Here is a 21,711-nt window from a genome sequence, read left to right as displayed (position 1 = left end):
AGACAAAGATAGCGATTTACGTTGCATTGTGCATTGTGCTGCTGTAATACAGTTTTAAATAATTAAAAGTCTAAACAGTATCAGCTTTATTTATGGGTTTTCAATAAAGGCGATTTAAATGTGATTTAAATCAATATAAATGTTTATATTGTAACGCATAGGTGACTATTCATTGTTATTAAAATGACTTAAATTCGATCATGTTGTGATATTTAGAAATATAAATTTGTTTGGTGCGAGTGAAGTTTTATTTAATCTCTGACCCAGGGAAACGTTTTATTTTTTCAAAGAAATGTTTGTAAAAAAAAAGTCATGGCTCCGGCTGGATTCCGGCTTGTGTTGCGGTACATGAATATAATTATATCGTTATTAATTTCTTTAGATATGCGATTCCATATTACATTCCCTTTTAATCAAATTCTAAAAGTATGCTTGTTGACTCCGGTATCACGTTAGTTAAAGACTTCGATGCTTAAAATGTTTAGGGAGAAATGGAATACTGGTGTGTATTTTTTCTATAAAGTACCGAGACCAGCCATATACTGTATGTTTATGTTCCAAAATTAATATCGTTTATGGCCTTCACACGCGTTACAGTATGCTCCTATTCTTTTTATGCTCAGCTACTAAGATTTCCCTTCAGTGGTAAAATTCCATATAAATATTCAATACTTAAACGGGTACAGTAAAGACATTAAATATACATATACATACTGTATACAGTACAGTTTGCATACAGTAATATGTTTATGTTCCTAAATCAATCTCTTTTATGAGCATGTGAAAGGCATGGTGAATCGGAGATTCTCAAAAATTACTGTACTTTGCATGATTGGAAACAAATGCGTGATTGCGAAATGCTGTGGTGTTACTTTTACAAAGACGGTCAATGAAAAAAAAATGTGGACCAGGGCAATACTTTGAGTTTACAGCTTGTCCAAGGTCATTCATTATTAATACTATAAGTAATATCTTCGTTAAAGACTTTAAAGGCGACAGCTCAAACATGAGAGGTTGAGCTTTATTAGCTCCACCTTGCGGAAATTCCGGATACTATTATTTTACTTGAGGCACTATGCGAGAATTTACGGTAACTCACGGTAGGCTGCGTCAAGCGCACTGCAAAATAATGCGGTATCGCCCGCTTGTTTTGAATGGCTTCATCTGTATTTGAAACCGTACATCTTTTCCCAAGCATATTGTGACGGCTTGTATCTCTTTTAAACACAACCCTTGCCCCCCTACTCCTGTAGCCTCCACCCGTTAGAAAAATTTATATCACATCTTTATGCTGTTTTAGTCAATAAACAGGGCAACTGTGCTCCTGTGTCCACCGACAGGGGAAACTGGACACCATTTACTGCACACTTTAAGATTATTTAACTTTTATTTAAATCCTGAGATAAGCTGAGGGGGGCTTCCTAGTTTAAATCTATGATTTCACACAAGGCTCTCTTTTCAGCTTCTGACATGTTCTTTAACTGTGAAATCAAGCCTCTTTCTTACAATTTCTCCAAAAATGCCCTGTTTTTTACAGTAATTGCATACCAGCTTATTAGTAGTTTTAACTTTGGGGTTTTGTCCCCCTTTCCCCTCAGGGCCCGTTACTGCACCCCCCCATCTGGATATGCCCAATCAGGATATTTATCCCAGTCCTCATTTTTTCCTTGAAGGGGTCTTATATCTGGTTATAATTTTGGTGACTCCTTTTTCTCCTCTTTGGGAGTCTCTTTACCTACCATTTGCAGCACTCGCACTTTTACATACAGTACATGCTTCGATCTATCTTCCTAGTATAATATCAGGAAAGCATAGTTGTATAGTCTTGGCCACATCAGGTTTTACCCACTCAAGTAAATTTGTTTTATTACTGTTGAAGTGTCTTCATTCACTTCCTTTTCATCGGCTAACCCCGAGTATACTATCCATAAAGTTATAAACCTCTCTGTAAAATCTGAAATATCCTCACTTTCCTTCTCCTGACATGCTGTTACTTTTCTCCAATCAGATTTTTCAGGGGATAATGTTCTTTCAAAAATCTCCACACCATTTCCCACCCATCTCCCAGGTTCTCTCTTAAGGCGTTTTATTTCTTCTTTTGCTTTTTCTTTTTCTGCATATTCTGCATATTCAATAGCTTTGTTTCGTTCAGCCACTGCTTTTAGGTTTTCCGTCGGGGATTTTTGTGTCTTATCCCATTCTGTTTTCTCTGTAATATTCTGTCAAATTCTCAAATGGTTCCCTAAAATAAGACCTGTCTTTGTTTGCTTTTTTTTAGCCCATTGTTCATACATTTTTCTACATTCCTGTTCAGACCATATTCCGTCTGACAGTCCATATTTCTTTTTTAGTTTCACTTTGTATTTCTTTTTCTCTAAAACCCAGTCAGAAACCTTCTCTAATTTTTCTTCACACCAAACCATTTTCACGTCTATCCTCTGCAACCACACACGTGTTCAGCACCTTTTATGCTAATTACCATAACACATGGACCAAGTTTTTTTTCCTTTTTAGAGAGCTTTTAGAGAGCCAAGTTACCGTCCCTGGCTCCACTACATGTACAGTTCAGGATACCACCCTGAGATCACAGCTTCTCCACAACAACTAAAGAGAACACAGCCTACAGCAATTACTGTTCTCACCATAACATCACCACAACAGCTGACGAGAAAGGATACAGCATATGGCAATTACAGTTCTCAACATGCGCACCAGGTGCATCAGTCCTGGGTTTACCCCACTAACCAGGCGGAATACTATCCCTCAGCGATTCCTCTATCTCGACCCCACCATCCTCTGCCAGTATCTTTCAACTGGGAGACCAGCCGGCACACTTATCAAACGTCTACAATCACATACACCATAAACTCATTATTCTTTTGTACTCATTCAGCTTCAGAAAAAACTCTCGACAGCAACATGGAGAGGATAAGGGACTTTTTAGAAAAGAAGAGTCCTTACCTCTTTTTAAAAGTGGCCACCTAGCTTTTCCTCTCCACCTCTCTGCCGGAGTTCCATCAGCTGGGAGTACCCTGCTCGCAGTGCCAAAATTGTTGTGTCATACAAATGACAAAGTCCAGGTGTCTGTGTAGTAGAAGTCTCTTTATTACATATGCATATGGGAGAACGGCTTGCAACCACCAAACTTGAAATAAGTAACTAAAGATGGTATTTTATACCGTGAAACAAACAAGCTAAAGTGACACTCCCCCTAATAGTTAGTAATACAGACGTATGCCTATATATGGATATACATCACATAAAGTTCATGCAAAGATTAGTGAAGCAAACTGTTTAGCGCACCGCCCATATAACTGTCTCAATGAGCTTACCTAGTGATACATGACAAAATGCTCAAATGTACAAATAAGAATAATTTCCCTGTATAAATGTCTGAGCGAAAAGTTTATAATAAACATGCAGAATAAGCATCTTATATCTTAGATAATTTTTCTTAGCTTTAGCTTTCGCTTTATGTTCTGGGCATAAAACCAACATTAGACCACACAAGACTGCATCGTTTGCAAAAATACAGAACTAATACCATTGTCTCACTTGTTGCTTCATATATAAAGTGAAAGTTACAAGTAGCTAGAAGCAACTTTGAAAATACAGACTACATATTTGTAGTGAGTGGTGTTTTCAGTACCAGTGACTTGCAGCCCAATTGCTTTTTTCCTTTACAAGCAATCTCTGGATCAGTGGGTCTTAGTAAAATAGTCAAACATCCTTAGCTGCAGCTGTGTCATAATGTGCAAAAATAAAGAGGCAAGAGCAAAAATAGTTGTCAGGTGTTTTAGATGTGCCACATGAGACCTACTTTACTAAACGTCAGTAATTAATATTTGCTGAAAATATGATGTGCTGAACAGGGCACTAAATGCAGAGCCCTGCCATATTAAAATGAACAGTGATGTAGAGATAATATGTATTCTCACACAACACCTAGCACACTGAAAACCAGACACAGATGGTAGCACATAGTAGTTTCACCTTTGTAAATCATGATGGAGACATAAAATACTTATTAATTTACCTTGGACATGGAATTGATCTTGGTAAATTTTGATTTTTTCAGTGGTCACTTTAATACTGCAAGACCATGTCATTGAAATATTTTTTTTGCTTGTTTAGTTTTTTATTCTTCATTGCAACCCATATTGTAAAGTTAAATTGTTAGACGGTCCTTCCTTTCAGGAATTTGTGGTATAAACAAAACAACAAACAAAATCAAGAAAATAAAATGTAATCCATACCTCCTGTCTCAGTTTTAAATGAACTCATTCTTGTTTTACATTTGTTTCCCATGGTTCATATTTTTTTTCCTTCAAGCCCTCACATAGCTCTACTAACTGTGTGTTTTTTTTCTCGACAACAGTATTCAGTGTGGACTGCAGCACTGTGGAATGCCCTCCTCTTCAGCAAGTCCAGTGCCCCCCAGACAGCTTTGAGGCACAGATCAGACTCACTGCAGATGGGTGTTGCACACTGCCAACCAGGTAGACCACAGAGCTCTTAACCATATCTGTTTTTGATGCTGCATTATAAATACCAAAATGATTTTTTTTAAGACAAAGGTACTTCCTCTTTCTTTCTGAAATATTGCAGATAAAAAGTTAAATATGTGAAACATGGTAAAATTAATTTGTCTTTATTTTCCCTAAGATGATCTAACTATCCTAATTTAAAATTAAATGGATCCGTTCCTTCATATGTATTGTTTGTTTGCCTTGCTATCAAACTCGGAACAAATTCCCCCTCTAATTATTAATATAAGGATTTACTAATAGTCCTGTAAAGGACCTGTAATGCAAACACATTTATATACATAAATTGTTGTTTTTCCTTTTACAGGTTTATAAAGTGTTTGATTGCTTGTATTCTGAAAATATCACAATTTCTGTCTAAAGTAGGTTTCCTGCTTGAAAAAGATGAATAATTTTGTTTACTATTTCCCTTTCCAGGAATAAGCAGCTTTCTGATAATAATGATTTTATCTTTATAAAATAGTTTTAAAATAGTGTGGGTATTAAAAACGAAACTTTATTATATTTATGAAGTTTTATCACACAGTAATTAGAGTACACTGCTGGGCAAAAGTCTTAAAAAACATATTCAGCAGTCCTAATACAGATGCAGCCATTCAAAATGTGCGGTGAAATGAAATTATCTGCAGAACAGCATGGAATACTGCAGTTGGCTGGCCAAAATGACCGACAGGTGGCACTTGTGGTGCATTGGTTGTAATTGAAATGATTTAATCTCTTCACTCTGCATGTTTAAATCCACTTAATATTGAATGTTAACATGGAATTTTACAAATAAAGGGAAATTTGGTAGCTGAGCATAAAAATAAGAGGAGCATAACGCCTCTGAACATCAGAAACGATATTAATGGAGTTTTTAATGAAAGTTAGGGAGGAATGAAGGCAGCTGAGCTCATTCGACACAGCTGCTGCAATTCCCACTAATTCTGACGTAAGCAACCGGTCTCCATATATACCAAACATCACCCTCTCTTCTCCCTCGTTCGTTTTCTACATCCCTCCTCCACCTTTGCAGCTGCCCAATTGGTTGCATGGGGGTCCTATCCTCCCTGTCCAACGGCTGGGAGGTTGGCCCTCAGCCAAGCGGGTTAAGCCAAGTCTTCACATCCCAATAAACGATTCTAATTTCTCCCAACCTTTCGGCTGCTGTCATTCCTCGTGAAATTTAATATATGTAATTATATTGTAGCATTTTTGAGTTCACGCAGGACAAAGAACAAATGGAGACATGATAGGAAAACAAGCAACTGCTTTTATTCTCCCTTCAACACCAAACCCAAACACAGGCTTTACACACACATAAGGGGACCAATTGAACACGTACACGGGTTTAGGGTTGTAACTTGTTAACAGAAGACTACACACTTACAAAGCTACACAGGACACTTAAACTAACATAACACTATTTACAGAAGCAGGGTCAGCTGCTGGTCATCGTGCTGACCCTCAGACTCCCCCCGGCTACACCTCCCAGCCTGCTTCGTGGTACCCTGAGTGCCTAGGTGCGCTTCCTCCTCACCACTGGGCGAGGGCGCTACACTGCCCCCATCTGAAGTGTCTGGCGTCCCACCGACATTGAACACCCCCCTCAGGCTGTGCTCATAATCGGCTAAAGGCTGCGGAACCCTGCGTGAGCAACCACTGCGCCGTGGTGGCGGCTGGCGACCTTCGGACTCCCCGTTTTCGGCCAGCTCCGGCCCCAGCTGCTCCTCCAGAGCCTCCCCGCAGGACTCCTCCTCCTGGACCCGGTAGGGTCCCAGGCAGTCTCGGTGCAGGACCACCACTCTCCCCAGTGTTTGCAACAGGACCCGGTAGCAGACCTCGCCCACCACCCCAAGAACCTCAGCAGGCCCCTCCCATGATGGCACCAGGTTAGGGCTGAGGCCTTCGCGGCAGCGAGGGCTGTACACCCAAACCAAGACCCCAGGCTAGAAGGCAGGCCCCCTTCAGCCCAGGTCGTAGTGCTGCTTCTGCCGGACTCCCGCCTAAGTCGGGTGGGTCCAGGCAAAGCTGTGCACTCGCTACATCCGCTGCCACAGGTCCCACTTGTAGTCCGGTCCAGCCAGCGGTGCCGTCTCTGGGTGGCGAGCCGAAGACCAGGTTCACCGGGGTTCACATTTCCCGGCCCAGCATGAGCGAGGCCGGGGTGCACCCGGTAGATTCCAGGACCGCGGTCCGATACACACAGAGCACAAGGGGGAGGTGGCGGTTCCAGTCCCGCTGGTGCTGGGACACCAGGGTGGCCAGCTGGGTGGCGAGAGTCCGATTGGACCGCTCCACCAACCCGTCGCTCTGGGGATGCAGCGGGGTGGTCCACGTCTTAGAGATCCCCAGACTCTGGCACACTCTGGCAAAGACCTGGGACTCTAAGTTACGCCCCTGGTCACTGTGTAACTCCTCTGGCACCCCTAGCCTCGCAAACATCCCCTCCAGTAGTGCATCGGCCACCGTGGGGGCACTCTGGTCCAGGAGGGCATAGGCCTCCGGCCACTTCGTGAAATAGTCTATTGCCACCAGGACGTAGTGGCTCCCGGCCTCAGTGCACGGAACGGGCCCAAAACATACACCCCCACCCGCTCCATGGGAGCCCCCACCTGGTGTTGTTGGAGGGGGACCTGAGAGGACTCGGGGGGACCCTTCTGCGCCACGCACACCGCACACGTTCGGCAGTACCGCACCACGTCCCAGTGGCAGAGACCCCAATAAAAGGGGCCTCAGAGACACTGCAGGGTTTGCTTACAGCCGAAATGCTTCACGTCCGGCTGGCCATGCACCGCTCGGAGCACAGCCGTGCGGACCGACTGTGGCACCACCAGCTGCCACCAGATCTCCCCACTGGAGGGTACCCACCACCCCCGACACAACACCCTCTCCCTTACCTCCGGAGCCTCCCACAGAGAGCAGAATGCCTTGACGGACTTTGGGTGCGGGGTGAGCTCCTCCTGCACAGGCCGCGCTCCTGCTGCCTTCCAGTGGAGCACCGGCCCCACGTCAGGATCAGCTGCCTGTTCCTGCTCCAGGTCCGACAGGCCTACCCCCAGCTGCCCCTCTAGGCCCGTGGCCGTGGCACACACCTCTGCCACAGTGCAGACGGCCCCCTCACTCTGCTCCCACTGGGCGCAGTAGCGGCCTCACAGGGGCGCCGCGAGAGAGCATCGGCATTGCAGTGAACAGTGAAGTCGTACTCCTGCAGGATCTCTATCCATTGGGGCATCTCCCCCTGGCTCCTTAAAGTGGAGCAGCCAGGTGAGGGATGCATGGTCGGTCCGCAGCCGGAACCGGGTCCCGAACAGGTACGGCCTGAAGTGGCGGACCGCCAGCAGCTCGCGAAGGGTCACGCAGTAGTTCCATTCGGCCTTACTCAGAGCCCTCCCGTAATATGCAATCACCCACTCCCCATCCGGCCCCTCCTGCGCCAACACCGCGCCCAACCCCGAATCACTCGCGTCGGTATCCAGGATATAAGGTAACTGTGGGTCGGGGTAGGCCAGCACGGGGGCCCCCACTAGAGCTTCGTGTAACCGGCCGAAAGCCGTCTCACAGCCTGAGTCCCAGTCGAAACGGCGGCCCTTGTCGGTGAGGCGGTCAGCGGGGCAGCGATGCTAGCGAAGTCCCGGACGAACCTCGGGTAGTACGAGGCCAACCCCAGAAAGTTGTGCAGCTCCGCAACGGTGCGGGGAGTCAGCCAGCCCCTCACTGCGGCAACCTTACCTGGGTCTGTAGCCACCCCTCGCAGTCCAACAATATGTCCCAGAAAGGTCACCTCCCGCCGCAGGCGCTCGCACTTGTGGGGGTTGAGCCGCAGGCCAGCACCGCCTGGAGGTTTGTCAAGGCCTGGTCAAAGCTCCGGGCATGGACCAGCAGGTTGTCCAGGTAAAGCACACACTGGTTCCGCGGGACCGATGCCGGCACCCACTCCATCAGCCTCTCGAAGGTCGCTGGGGCATTGCACAGGCCAAAGGGCATGACGGTAAACTGCCAGAGGCCTTGGCCGATGGAAAAGGCTGTCTTTGGGTAAGCATCAGGAGCCACAAGTACCTGCCAGTAGTCGTAGTGGAAGTCAAGGGAGCTGAACCAGGTCGACCCGGTGATGTAGTCCGAGGCATCGTCTGTCCTCGGCAGGGGGTAGGAGTCTTTCCAAGTGACCTCATTCGGCTTGCGGTAGTTTTCGCAGTACCTCCACGAGCCTTCTTTTTTTCGGACCAGTACAGCTGGCGCCGACCACGGGCTCGCGGAGGGCACAATCACCCCCGCTGCGGCCATCTCCTGGATCTTTTCCTCAGCGGCAGTCCGCTTGGGGTGAGCCATGCATCCCGGTGGGATGCGGATGGGCTGAGCGTCGGTGGTGTCGATGTCGTGTTGGACCAGGGCAGCGCGGGTGCAGTCCTCATCCCTTGCCGCCAAGAGGTCCTCGTTCTGGGCGAGTAGCGCCTGCAATCGCTGCCCCCGATCGAGGCCCTCGCTGCTTCCCTTGTACAGGTCCTCAACGGCATGCCTCGCTTCCATGCAATGCTCGGCCCCTGCCACCGCCGCCTTGTCTGGTCCCCCGGTTGACTCAGGGCCTGGATCCGCCACGCTTGCTCCCTGGCTCACAGGCCCGGACTGCCGCCATCGCCGTCGCCGCTGCCACTGCCTCTTTTTCCCCCAGCTCTGGCAAGACCGCATCCCTCGGCTTTTGCCAGACCTGCCCTCCACCAGGTGAAGTCGCTTTCCCTGCCACACCAACTCTTGCTGGCCCAAGTCCAAACTGGCCCCTGCCCGCTGCAGCAGGCCCAGCCCCAGGATGCAGTCCTCCTGGATGGGTGCGAGGTAGCAGGGGTGGCGCACCATCGCTGTGCCCAGACGGATAGCAAGCGTCTGTTTCCCCTGGACTGCTGCAAGTTGTCCTTCTCACGGTCCTCCCTATCCTGGGTTGTTGGTGCCCTCGGTGTCGGGGAGGACGCCAGGCTGGAGTAGGGTTACCGACGAAAAGGTGTTGAGCAGGGCCAGGCAGGGTCGGTCCTCGATTTGGCAGTAGAGGTACAGGCCCCGGCTACAGCCGACTCACCCCACGGTGGTGTGCGGGGTGTCGGTCCTCACAGCGCTATCCGGAGCAGGGGTTGAGGTGTTCAAGGGCAGCCGTTCCCACGCTGAGCCGCCCCGTTCCCGTTTCCCGACGCCGACCTCGGAGTGCGAGGCTCCAGGGCGTGGCAGTCCTGGGCTCAGTGTCCCCTCTTCCCCCAGTGTCGGCAAAACAGCTTGCGGGGCTCTTCCGCGGGGGTCGCTGCATGGGCTGGCTCCTCTTCCACCTCACTGAAATCCTCTGTCGTCACCTCGGTCAGCCGGCAGGGCACACTCCGTCTAGTGGTGCTTCCAGCCACCCCGAACATGGCCTCAGCCCGCATAGCAAGGGCCAAGGCCTGCTCCAGTGAGGCCGGCGCTGCAGCTCCTCGGGTGAGAGAGCCTTGAGAAAAGCCTAGAGAGCCATCTCCTGCTGCACCTCCTGGGGGAAAGCTGGGTATCCTCGGCGGGCGAGGAACATGATATCAGGGACCGGGCCCAGTCGCTCTCTTGGTCGGTACCACCGCAGAGCCAGCCCCTCCCACATCAGGTCCGATGCCTCCTCCACGCTGAAACTTGGCTGGAGAGCTGCTGCGAGTGCCGTATAGTCGCCACGGTCCTCCTCCAAGACATCCAGGAGCACCTGGCAGGCCGCTTCTTCCAGCCATTTATCTGAGCCACGAGCTGGAACTGCGCCTTGTATGTCTCCCAAGACACTTCTCTGTCATAGTGTCTGCGTTGTACCTGCGCTGACGGGTGTGGGAACAGCTGGCCAGCTTCGGCGGGGAGGGCTTCTCCTCTCTGGGGCAGTCACCCCAGTTCCACCGGCGGGACCACTACTGAGTAGCCCTTGTAAGGGCTGTGGCCACCTGTTGCACCCAAGAGTTGCTCAGGCTTTCAGGGTCAGCCAGCACTTGACAGAGTCCACTAGTGTCTGCCACAGGTTGTCCATCCTGCCCACTTGTGACACTAATGTAACGTTTTTGAGTTCACACAGGATAAAGGACAAATGGAGATGTGATAGGAAAACAAGCAATCGCTTTTATTCTCCCTTCAACACCAAACCCAAACACAGGATTTACACACATATAAGGGGACCGATGGAACACGTACACAGGTTTAGGGTGGTAACTCGTTAACAGAAGACTACACACTTACAAAGCTACACAGTTATGTTACTAACATAACACTACAGTATTTACATAAGCAGGGTCAGCTGCTGGTCATCGTGCAGACTCCCCTTGGCTACAACTCCCAGCCTGCTTCGCAGTACCCTGAATGCCTAGGTGCGCTTCCTCCTCACCACCGGGCAAGGGCGCTACAATATTATACCTACTATATATTGCTGGTACTGGTAGTTTAAATAAAAATACACAACAGTATTCCACTTTCTTCATAAAAATTGTATGCATCAAAGTCTTTTACTCAGTCAATTACTGGGCTTATTTTGGAAAAGTTTTGACATGCTCACCTTTTCTATGAATATGAATAAAAAAACACATTCTTTTAGAATCTGCTCAACAGGGAATATATCACTTATCTAAAAAAATTAATAACTATTAATTTAAGGATCTAAACATGTATTTATATAGCTGGTAGTATTACTGTAATCCACTTTCTTTGTATACATGTTTTATTTTTAATTTGACTCATTCACGCATGATTGAAACATTTTTCAGCTGTTTGTCTCATCTATGTTTCTGAGCAGCCTGTTGGTACAGCACGTTTGTCAGTAGGGGTTCTGTCTAGGTGATCTGAGTTCAATACCCGCTTAAAGCACAAGTTTTTCTTTAGAGACGTTTAAAAAATAAAATAGTAAATTTTATATACAGTATATTAAAAATTTTTATATATTATAAAATATTCAGTGTTAAGTGAAATTAATAATGAATAAAAATGTGAATTAGCAAACGTGAATACAGATGCAGCCATTCAAAATGCACGGTACAAACCCGTACTGCGGGCAACTACGCGTGCGCCACCGCGCCGTACCATGGTATGTGATTGGCTGGCCAAAATGACCGACAGGGGCACTCATGGTGCATTGGTCGGTAGTGAAAAGATTTAATCATTTAATCTCTTTACTGTGCACATTTTAATCCACTTAGTATTGAATATTTATATGAAATTTTACCACTAAAGGGAAATTTTAGTAGCTGAGCATAAAAAGAAGAGGAGCATAATGCACCTGAAGGTCATAAACGATATTAATTTAGGAACTTAAACATATTACTGTATGTAAACTGTACTGTATATGGCTGGTCTTGGTAGTTTAAAGAAAAAATACACACCAGTCTTCCATTTCTCCCTAAACATTTTAAGCATCAAAGTTTTATGAAACGGTCCCCAAATATGCGATTGCTGTATAGAAGTAATTTTAATTAAAAAAATGTATTTAACACGAAAATTAAGCTGTTTACGTTTCTCCGCCTGAGAATATAGTCACTCGTTGCTACGCAACGTAGAAACACAGCCACAAGTAACTAGCAAAGAGAGGACATTAGCTAGCCAATATGATAAAGAAATAAATGATTTTTTTTTTATTTCTTTTGCACATTTATTTGAACATTTCCATCGATTGTACAAGCACTTGGAAACTGTCCAATACCTAGTTCGTCTGGCATTTTCTTTTACGCTCCCAATGGCGCCGGTCTGTCTCTTCTAGGATATAATGCCGGCGATTTGTTGTTAAAATTGGGTTTCCAATAACACCGCAGCAAACTCTTGTTTTTATGTCCATTATAACAGTGTAGCGGCAATGCTTGTTAATAAGACAGAATTAAGCGTTGGTATGCTGTCCTAAAGGAGGCCCCATCTCACTCTCCATCTCTGTGGTGCAGCCACAGAGAAAGTATTCATGCAGGCTGATTTAAGATGTTTTCTTTTGATAAGGAACAAGCTCCCAGACGGGGATGCACTTAGCTATGCCTGGCTATCATGATCAATGGTCATCCATTGGCGCCTATCAGTCTAGGGAGTGCCGAATGGACATCTGGACTGCATTCCTAAGTGTCAAGAGTAAGTGACTTATATCTCATCTTGACCAACCAATCAGGGACTGGCAGGGCGTGGTAATACCACGTGGGTCTCCAATGCCCGCCAAACTCTCAACCAATCAGCACACATCTGGGTCTTGGTCAAAAAGGGAGCGCAAGCTCAGATCTCCTGAGCTCTCCTTGGCCATTTTCGCGCATCCTCAGAGACAATCATGTGACAAATGCTGTTGTCTGCAAAAGGACTTGGACTTTGTTCTAAGCGCGAGGCCAAGGATCCCGTACGTACTCAGAATTCTACCAACTTGAATGCTCCGCTTGATCAACGGCAGCCTACAGTTGGACCCTCGTCGACAACCTGAATAGCTTATTCAGAAGCAGCGCTGGACCGGGAACGAACCAGCTTCTTCCCAGGCAAAAGAGTGACTTGTGAGGACTCGCGGTCACACTCATGTATTTACTTCCGAGTTTAGAGTAACAGTGGGTAATAACACTGATTAGCGATTTGGTAACCAAATGATATATATTGATATATATTCTCTGTTGTGTATCTCTTTGTGTTTGCATCTCTTCGAGATTATATACCTTGTATATTGATAACCCTCACAGTAAGGTCTGCCGCTCGTATCCAGGCAGACTAGTATATCTTTGGTGCACGATTTATATTAATAAATGTATCTCGTGTATTGAACCCGTGTGTGTGCGTTGTTAGTTGTTCTGACGATTGATTTTCTAAAAGCTACAACGAACAACCTTGTGATTACTGTTACAATTAATAATTGTCTCAGTAAACCCATCAAACCACTACAACAGACATAATCTCCCTTGCTTTTAACCGAATGTTTCATAATTTCCTAAAATTAAAATGATTTAAACTATGCGACAGAAATCTGGGGTGTGCCAATACCAGAGATTATGGTACGGCTTCAGAATGATGATTGGCTGACACCATCTGACACCCCTCTGATTGGGGAAAAAAGACCTGCTGATCTGTTCTACATACCAGGAAGACAACAGATGATGATTTTTTTCTATTTGAAACGTGTATTTTAAACGTTTAATTAAGAAGTAAAAACCTTGTAGCGTACAGAGATTTCAGAAGCTGATCAGGAGGAAGAAAAATCACCCGTGTTTCACGCATAAAAAGTGGTTATTAACTATCGAAACCTGTTTTCATTTCGCCTGGCAATCTACCTGAATGCCCAACTACAGGATCTGAGAAGAACCATAATTAAACTAGTGTTGATAATAAGAGAGAGAGAGTCCCCGTTAACCCCATTTTGGTTTAAATCGCAAATGCATGTTTAATTAAATGTCTTTTTTGATTCACAATCAGAGAAATGCAACATAAATTGTTATCTTCTAAGTATCTTAATAAACTTTCAGCATAGCTTTCTCACCGTTTAGATTTATTTTTCTTGGGATTTTGGGATCAAACGTGGAAAGATTAGATTGTAATCATTTTTATTTTTTAAATACATTTTAGAAAAGTGTAATCTATACTAAAAAGCTGTATTTATTTAATACCACTCGATACTTATATTAATGGAGTTTAGTTGATACTGTTTAAACTTTTAATTATTTTAAATGTTATTATAGCATTGTACACATGCTTAAAAGAGAAGAGAGAAAACACAAGCCTTCTTCAGGTGTGAGGGTCTTCTGCTCAGAATGAAACGCTAAAATGTAATGTAGGCTCTGAATGGGTTCAATTATGATTTGGGCTTGATTGAGGTCGCTGCCTTTCATCTAAAATTCTGCTTGAATCCTTCTAAACTAAAAATTAGACACAAGAAGAAAAGAGGCTCTGGTGAAATTTCTCTTTAATTTTTTTTTACTTGGAAAAATATATTTCACGCAGCAGTCCGGGCACAGAAGGGTTAAAAAAAGTCAGACAGGCAGGGGGGAGCATGAGTTGTGAAACTGTTACCTGGATAAAGAGGTATCCAGGTAACAGTGAAATGGGCATACAGTCTGGAGAGATCGCCCATTTTCCATGTAAATAGTTCCCTGGTTCCGCACCCCTTGGTGGTTACTCGCTCTCTCTTTTCTCTCTCTCTCACTCTCTCCCTCTCTCTCTCGGGCTCGCGCTCTGGCTCACTCGCGCTCTTGGCAGGCTTGTCTTGTGTCTCTCTCTCGTCTGGGTACAGGAGTGCTGCTGGAAGGTATTGACGGAAACACCTGATCACCAGCTCGAAAGATTTCAGTGCTTTGTGTATATTCTAATGGCAGTGGGGGCAGGGTGTGTGGGAATGGGTTTGGTTGAAAATGCATTGGGGATCTATGTTCTTCACACCTGAAACATTTTCTCTGAAAGCGTTTTCTTCCCAGTTTAGCCGATCTTGTTACAGCATGTTACTGTTTACTGTTACTGACCATATTAATTTTAAGTGCTTAATGCCATTTTTTGAGCACACACGAATATTCTTATGTCTATATCTTCGCAAGGGAATCAGTGCGAATTGTAATACTAATTAAATGACCACGGGCACTTTCCACCCCCTCTACATTCTCAGAGTAGAATAGGCTAACCTTCTAATTAAAGACAGTCCACCCTCCCCCATGGACAGGAAAAGTGCCCGCAGGCAGGGCAGGTAATATGGTCAGTAACATGCTCAGAAGGAGCACGTAAAAACTTTTCTGAAATAACCACATGAAAGACTTTGATGGTTAAAATGTTTAGGGAGAAATGGAATACTGGTGTGTATTTTTTCTTTAAACTACCAAGACCAGCAATATACAGTACAGTTTACATAATATGTTTATGTTAAGACTGACAGCAGGAACATTCCTATTCTTAACTCTTCAGCTTATTAAAAACAGGGTGTTCAAACCGTTTTTTTTACACAGAAGCGTGACACAGTGGCGCGTTGTGAATCTGTTTTTCCGTGTTTACAAAAAAAGTGGGATACGTAATACGATCTGCTATATAGATACATATTTTTAGATATTTAGATCCTTAAATTAATATCATTATTAATTTCTTTAGATACGCGATTCCATACTATATTCCCCATTATAAAATAGATAATTCCGGTCCTGAAATCTGATTGCCTGACACACATTCGAAGAAGTCCCCGGAATTTTGACTTCACTGTGTGATGAAGAAATTTTAAAGACTACTTCTTTGCGTAGATAAAAAAGCTTGGATTCCCATGTACAGTATCTTATACACATATCTTTTTCTGTTGTCTTTGTTGATCTCTTGAGGATCCTTGTGATATTTTGAGCTCTTGTTGAATGATAAAAGTGTCGCAGTTTAAATCATTTTTGTTGTTAGAAATTATGAAACGCTCTGTTAAAAGCAAGGGAGTTTTTGTCTGTTATAGTAAAAGAAAATGCCCGAGGAACTAGGGATTGGACAGTTTTTCAATGCTTGTACAATCGATGGAAATGTTCAAATAAATGTGCTATAGAAATAAACAAAAAAGGTCATTTATTCCTTTATCATATTGGCTAGCTAATGTCCCGTCCTTGTTAATTAGATCAACGAAATGCTGTGGTGTTACTTTTTATCGAAAAAATAAAGTCTTTTCCTTTAAAATGACGGTTACAAAGAATGTGGACCAGTGTAATACTTTGAGTTTAAAGCTTGTCCGAGGTCATTTACTATTAATACTATTAGTAATATCTTCGGTAAGGCTTTGATGCATAAAATATTTCTGCATAATTAAAATATTTATGATAAAGGTAGGATGTGTAGTTTTGCCCAACTGAACAATCTTGCTTTCATAAAATATACCAACTTTTTAATGACTGATGATTAACATGCTGTAATACACAGTTTAAATTTAAAAGCTCAAGTGCTGTATATGAGAGGTTAAGCTTTATTGGCTCCTCCTGACGGTTTTACAAGGTGATTCCGGAAACTTTCCGGTATGAAGTCAAATGACGCATTACACCGCTTCATACCGCGTTTTGATGGGACACGCCCACCGCGTTGTACCATGGTGTACCCCACGCGTTTTGAATGGCTGCATCTGTACTGTCATCAGTTGGAGTAAAAACCAGTTAACCCAGTTTAACTCAACCTAATTCACTTCAAAACACTTTATTCAGATTTAACAGATGCCTTTACAACAACCTTAAAACAAAATCGCATATATTGTCATTAGAATCGAGAATAACAAAGCAGTATTAAAAATACCACTGAAACTATAATAATGTGTCTGGTCATTATTAACAGCATTAATTTAATAATAGTGATTTCAAGCTTCTTGTATCTATTTCAGAGTATTTTTTTTCTTCAGTTTTCATAACCTTCACTTATTAAAATGGCTGTTTATGAGACATGATGTTTCAGATGTCAATAACTTTGTGAACAAATGACAGAGCCTTCAAACCACAGGCATTTTAAAGATCGCGATTTGTCTTTTTATTTAAACAATACCTAGTACCTGGTTGCATTTTTGAATCCTTAATTTAAATAAAGTGGATCCCAGGTATTATATTTTTTATGCATCAGTTGAAGCCTTCTGAAACATAAAAATGTAACATAATATTGTGTGGCAAGATGGGAAACTGATTCTTTAAATTTTTAAGAAAGTCAAAAATAAGAAACAATAAAGTGTCTGCCTAAAACAGAAATTGCATGATTTTAAAACCCATAAAAAGCTGTTTTTTTTACTTTTTAATTAAACATATTAAACACTTTAATTTTGTCAACACAAAACACATTTCGTACAGATTCACATTGTCCTGTCTTCCTGTGGTGTGAAGCAAATCAGAAGGTGCTTGAGAAAATAGCGCACCGCCCACTGAGCTCAATCAGAGAAGAGGCCGCGCCATAAGGAAACCGTTATGCAGCTTGCAGTGTTTACGGCACTGAGCATGTCAGCCTTTAAAACTTAATAACGGGATGTAAATAATTTCTTTTAACTTGAAATCTTTTAATTATCATTAAACATAGCTTTCTCACCAGTTAGTTTTATTTTTGAAACCATCGTTAAACAAAGCAGGGTCTTATGGTACTTTCTCATGACTTTACACATGGAAAGATAATACATTTTAATTGTTTTTATTTTTTTAAAAATAAATTTTAGAAAGTTTCATCTACACAAATATCACAGACTATTTTTGTTGTATTTTTTAATGTTATGCCACAGTTCAATATTTCATATACATCTAAATAAGAAAGTCAGGTGTCAGGTGCATAAACTACAGATGCAGCCATTCAAAATGCGCGGGCGATACCGCATTATTTTGCGGTACGCTGTACGCAGTCTACCGCAAGCTACCGGTAAATACCGCGAGTTACCGTAAATTCTCCTATAATACGACAAGCAAAATAATAGTATCCGGAATTTCCGCAAGGTGGAGCTAATAAAGCTCAACCTCTCATGTTTGAGCTGTGGCCATCAAAGTCTTTAACGAAGATATTACTAATAGTATTAATAATGAATGACCTTGGACAAGCTGTAAGTGTAAACTCAAAGTATTGCCCTGGTCAACATTCTTTTTTTCATTGACCGTCTTTGTAAAAGTAACACCACAGCATTTCGCAATCACGCATTTGTTTCCAATCATGCAAAATACAGTGATTCACCATGCCTTTCACATGCTCATAAAAGAGATTGATTTAGGAACATAAACATATTACCGTATGCAAACTGTACTGTATACAGTATGTATATGTATATTTAATGTCTTAACTGTGCCCGTTTAAGTATTGAATATTCATATCTAATTTTACCACTGAAGGGAAATCTTAGTAGCTGAGCATAAAAAGAATAGGAGCATACTGCAACGCGTGTGAAGGCCATAAACGATATTAATTTTGGAACATAAACATACAGTATATGGCTGGTCTCGGTACTTTAAAGAAAACATACACGAAACATGGTTTCATTATGACCAGAATCGGTCTTGAGATATTTTTAACTTGATTTACAGTATTTGAGAGGTATGTCTTAACACCGATACTACAGTGCTTAAGTACTGCTCACGTATATGTTTCTAGGTTTATATTATGCATTTCATACGGTCAAATTACTTTTGAGCAACTAATAAGAAGCGCGAAACGGTATGCGTTTTAGTTTCGTTTTGTGCTGGGACCCGTGGATTGATTAGAGATATCAAGTACATACAAGTCATTTTTTAAATGTTGTAGTTCGTCTTGAAAAAATGTTACGACAATGTTATGTTATCAACAATTACACAGGTTCTGTTTCCATATTGCGGATTTTGGTTACGTAATATTATTTTCTAGATTTCACCTTGTGAATATATGATTTGGGCAAACAGAGCCGCAAAGAAGTACATTATGGGTTGTTGTTTTTTTTTTTGCAGTTTTATCTAGAACAAGCGATGCTTAAACCTTTGTCTGATTCTTGTGAAACTATCCACACGACAGTTATAGTACCTAGGAGTTGACTTCAGTGATGTCACTGATGGGATGTTTCTAAAAATCCATCCTCTGTAAAACGTCTTCTCTAGTTGTCCTGCATATGTATTCGCTAATGAAGCTGTGTGTTCTGAGCCTGGATCTCTACATTTCTGTATGAACCAGCTTAGAGGGCTAAAGACAGCTTGTGTTTAAATTGAGTGTAAGGCAATTTATGCTTCTAAAGTCATGGTCAGCATTTATTATTGTACTGTGCTGTAAACTTGTTCTGTGCCAAGTCACATTATTTTATAGCGTTTTTATAGCGTTATCAAATCCGGTGGCGCTGTGTGTTAGTTTCCTGACTCCCATGTCACATGGTCTGTGATTGAAACCTGTAAAACCGGTTTAATTCGTCACAGCCAGCACTCCGGTTGTAAAGTAGAAGCAGGCGAGATTTCCAGCGAAAAACACCTCCCCCTTCTTCAGGTGTGAGGGTCTTCTGCTCAGAATGAAACGCTAAAATGTAATGTAGGCTCTGAATGGGTTCAATTATGATTTGGGCTTGATTAAGGTCACTGCCTTTCATCTAAAACCCTACTTGAATCCTTCTAAACTAAAAATCAGTGTTAGTGAGTTCTAAATAAAGAGGTATCCAGGTAACAGTGAAACGGGCGGACAGTCTGGGGAGATCGCCCGTTTTCCATGTAAATAGTTCCCTGGTTCCGCACCCCTTGGTGTTTCTCTCGCTCTCTCTCGGGTCACCTGATCATTAGCTCGAAAGATTTGAGTGCTTTGTGTATATTCTAATGGTAGTGGGGGCAGGGTGTGTGGGAACAGGTTTGGTTGAAATTGCATAGGAGATCTATGTTCTTCACACCTGAAACATTTTCTCTGAAAGCATTTTCTTCGCAGTTTAACCGATCTTGTTACAGCATGTTACAGTTTACTATTATTAACCATATTAATTTTAAGTGCTTAATGTAAAATCTTGTAAAAATATATTTTCATTGTTCAAATATACATTAAGTCTGACTATCATATAATAAGTTAAATACAAAACTAAAGAAAAAATAGGGTTAAATATAATTCAAAATATTTTGCTAACAATGTTAACTGTTTATGAATAATAAAATGTATTAACTAAGGAGTAGGATGGCACAGTTGTTAGTATGTTTTTTGTTTTGTTTCTTTTTCATAAATACAACAGTAGTACCTCATGTCTCAGTGGCTTTCAAAATGAAATTATGCATGCAAACCTGTGAACTAGAAAGATAACTAAGATATCCATCCATTATATTCCATAATATCCATGAAATATATGACGCTGAAATATGTGTGACGCAGTGGTGGCCTGACACGGTGAGGTGCCCTGGCAGCTGTATGAAGCAGTGGTGGCCTGGCACGGTGAGGTGCGCTTGCAGCTATGTGACGCAGTGGTGGCCTGGCACGGTGAGGTGCGCTGGCAGCTGTGTGATGCAGTGGTGGTCGGGTATGTAGAGGTGCACTGGCAGCTGTGTGTTGTGACGCAGTGGTGGCCTGGCACGGTGAGGTGCGCTGGCAGCTGTGTGATGCAGTGGTGGCCTGGCACGGTGAGGTGCGCTGACAGCTGTGTGGTGTGGCGCAGTTGTGGCCTGGCACGGTGAAGTGCGCTGGCAGCTGTGTGATGCAGTGGTGGCCGGGCACGGTGAGGTGCGCTGGCAGGTGGGTGATGCAGTGGTGGCGTGGCACCGTGAGGTGCGCTGGCAGCTGTGTGGTGTGACGCAGTGGTGGCCTGGCACGGTGAAGTGCGCTGGCAGCTGTGTGGTGTGACGCAGTGGTGGTCTGGCACGGTGAAGTGCGCTGGCAGCTGTGTGGTGTGACGCAGTGGTGGCCTGGCACGGTGAGGTGCGCTGGCAGCTGTGTGATGCAGTGGTGGCCTGGCACGGTGAGGTGCGCTGGCAGCTGGGTGATGCAGTGGTGGCCTGGCACGGTTAGGTGCGCTGGCAGCTGTGTGGTGTGACGCAGTGGTGGAAATGTTCACCATGTTTCACCATGCTGAAAATGTTTGTACCAGACTTTTTTGAGGCCTGTTTAATTGTGTCTGAAGTCTGATGTTGTAAATTTTATTGTTAAAAAGATCCATGAAAATGTCACTACTAAAGTTAGCTGGTACTGTTGGTATTGTAAGTGGCAAGTAGAGCTCATATTTTAGATTTTGTGTAGTTGCTAGCGTTGAACTGTGTGTTGGATGCACATGAATATATTCATTATATGCCAGCGCACCTCACCGTGCCAGGCCACCACTGCGTCACAACACACAGCTGCCAGTGCACCTCTACATACCCGACCACCACTGCATCACACAGCTGCCAGCGCACCTCACCGTGCCAGGCCACCACTGCGTCACATAGCTGCAAGCGCACCTCACCGTGCCAGGCCACCACTGCATCAAACAGCTGCCAGGGCACCTCACCGTGTCAGGCCACCACTGCGTAACACCACATAGCTGCCAGCGCACCTCACCATGCCAGGCCATCACTGCGTCACACCACACAGCTGCCAGCGCATGTAACCGTGCCAGGCCACCACAGCGTCACACCACACAGCTGCCAGCGCACCTCACCGTACCAGGCCACCACTGCATCACACAGCTGCCAGCGCACTTCACCGTGCCAGGCCACAACTGCGCCACACCACACAGCTGTCAGCGCACCTCACCGTGCCAGACCACCACTGCATCACACAGCTGCCAGCGCACCTCACCGTGCCAGGCCACCACTGCGTCACATAGCTGCAAGCGCACCTCACCATGCCAGGCCACCACTGC

The 21,711-nt window shown here is 44.1% G+C and overlaps 1 protein-coding gene across 1 annotated transcript in view; it reads left to right on the top strand.

Moving 5' to 3' along the window:
- Nucleotides 1-21,711, top strand: part of crim1 (cysteine rich transmembrane BMP regulator 1 (chordin-like)) — a 610,482-nt gene that overhangs the window by 281,905 nt on the left and 306,866 nt on the right. Inside the window, exon 4 of the mRNA XM_088928119.1 lies at nt 4,379-4,499. Within this exon, the coding sequence (XP_088784245.1) occupies nt 4,379-4,499 (121 nt within the window). The remainder of the gene's footprint in view (nt 1-4,378; nt 4,500-21,711) is intronic.

This window comes from Atractosteus spatula, chromosome 2 (assembly GCF_055471065.1).
Source record: "Atractosteus spatula isolate fAtrSpa1 chromosome 2, fAtrSpa1.hap1, whole genome shotgun sequence".
In the NCBI taxonomy this organism is placed as follows: domain Eukaryota; kingdom Metazoa; phylum Chordata; class Actinopteri; order Semionotiformes; family Lepisosteidae; genus Atractosteus; species Atractosteus spatula.
Note: the sequence above shows the minus strand (reverse complement) of the source record. Positions and strands in the feature narration are given on the sequence as shown.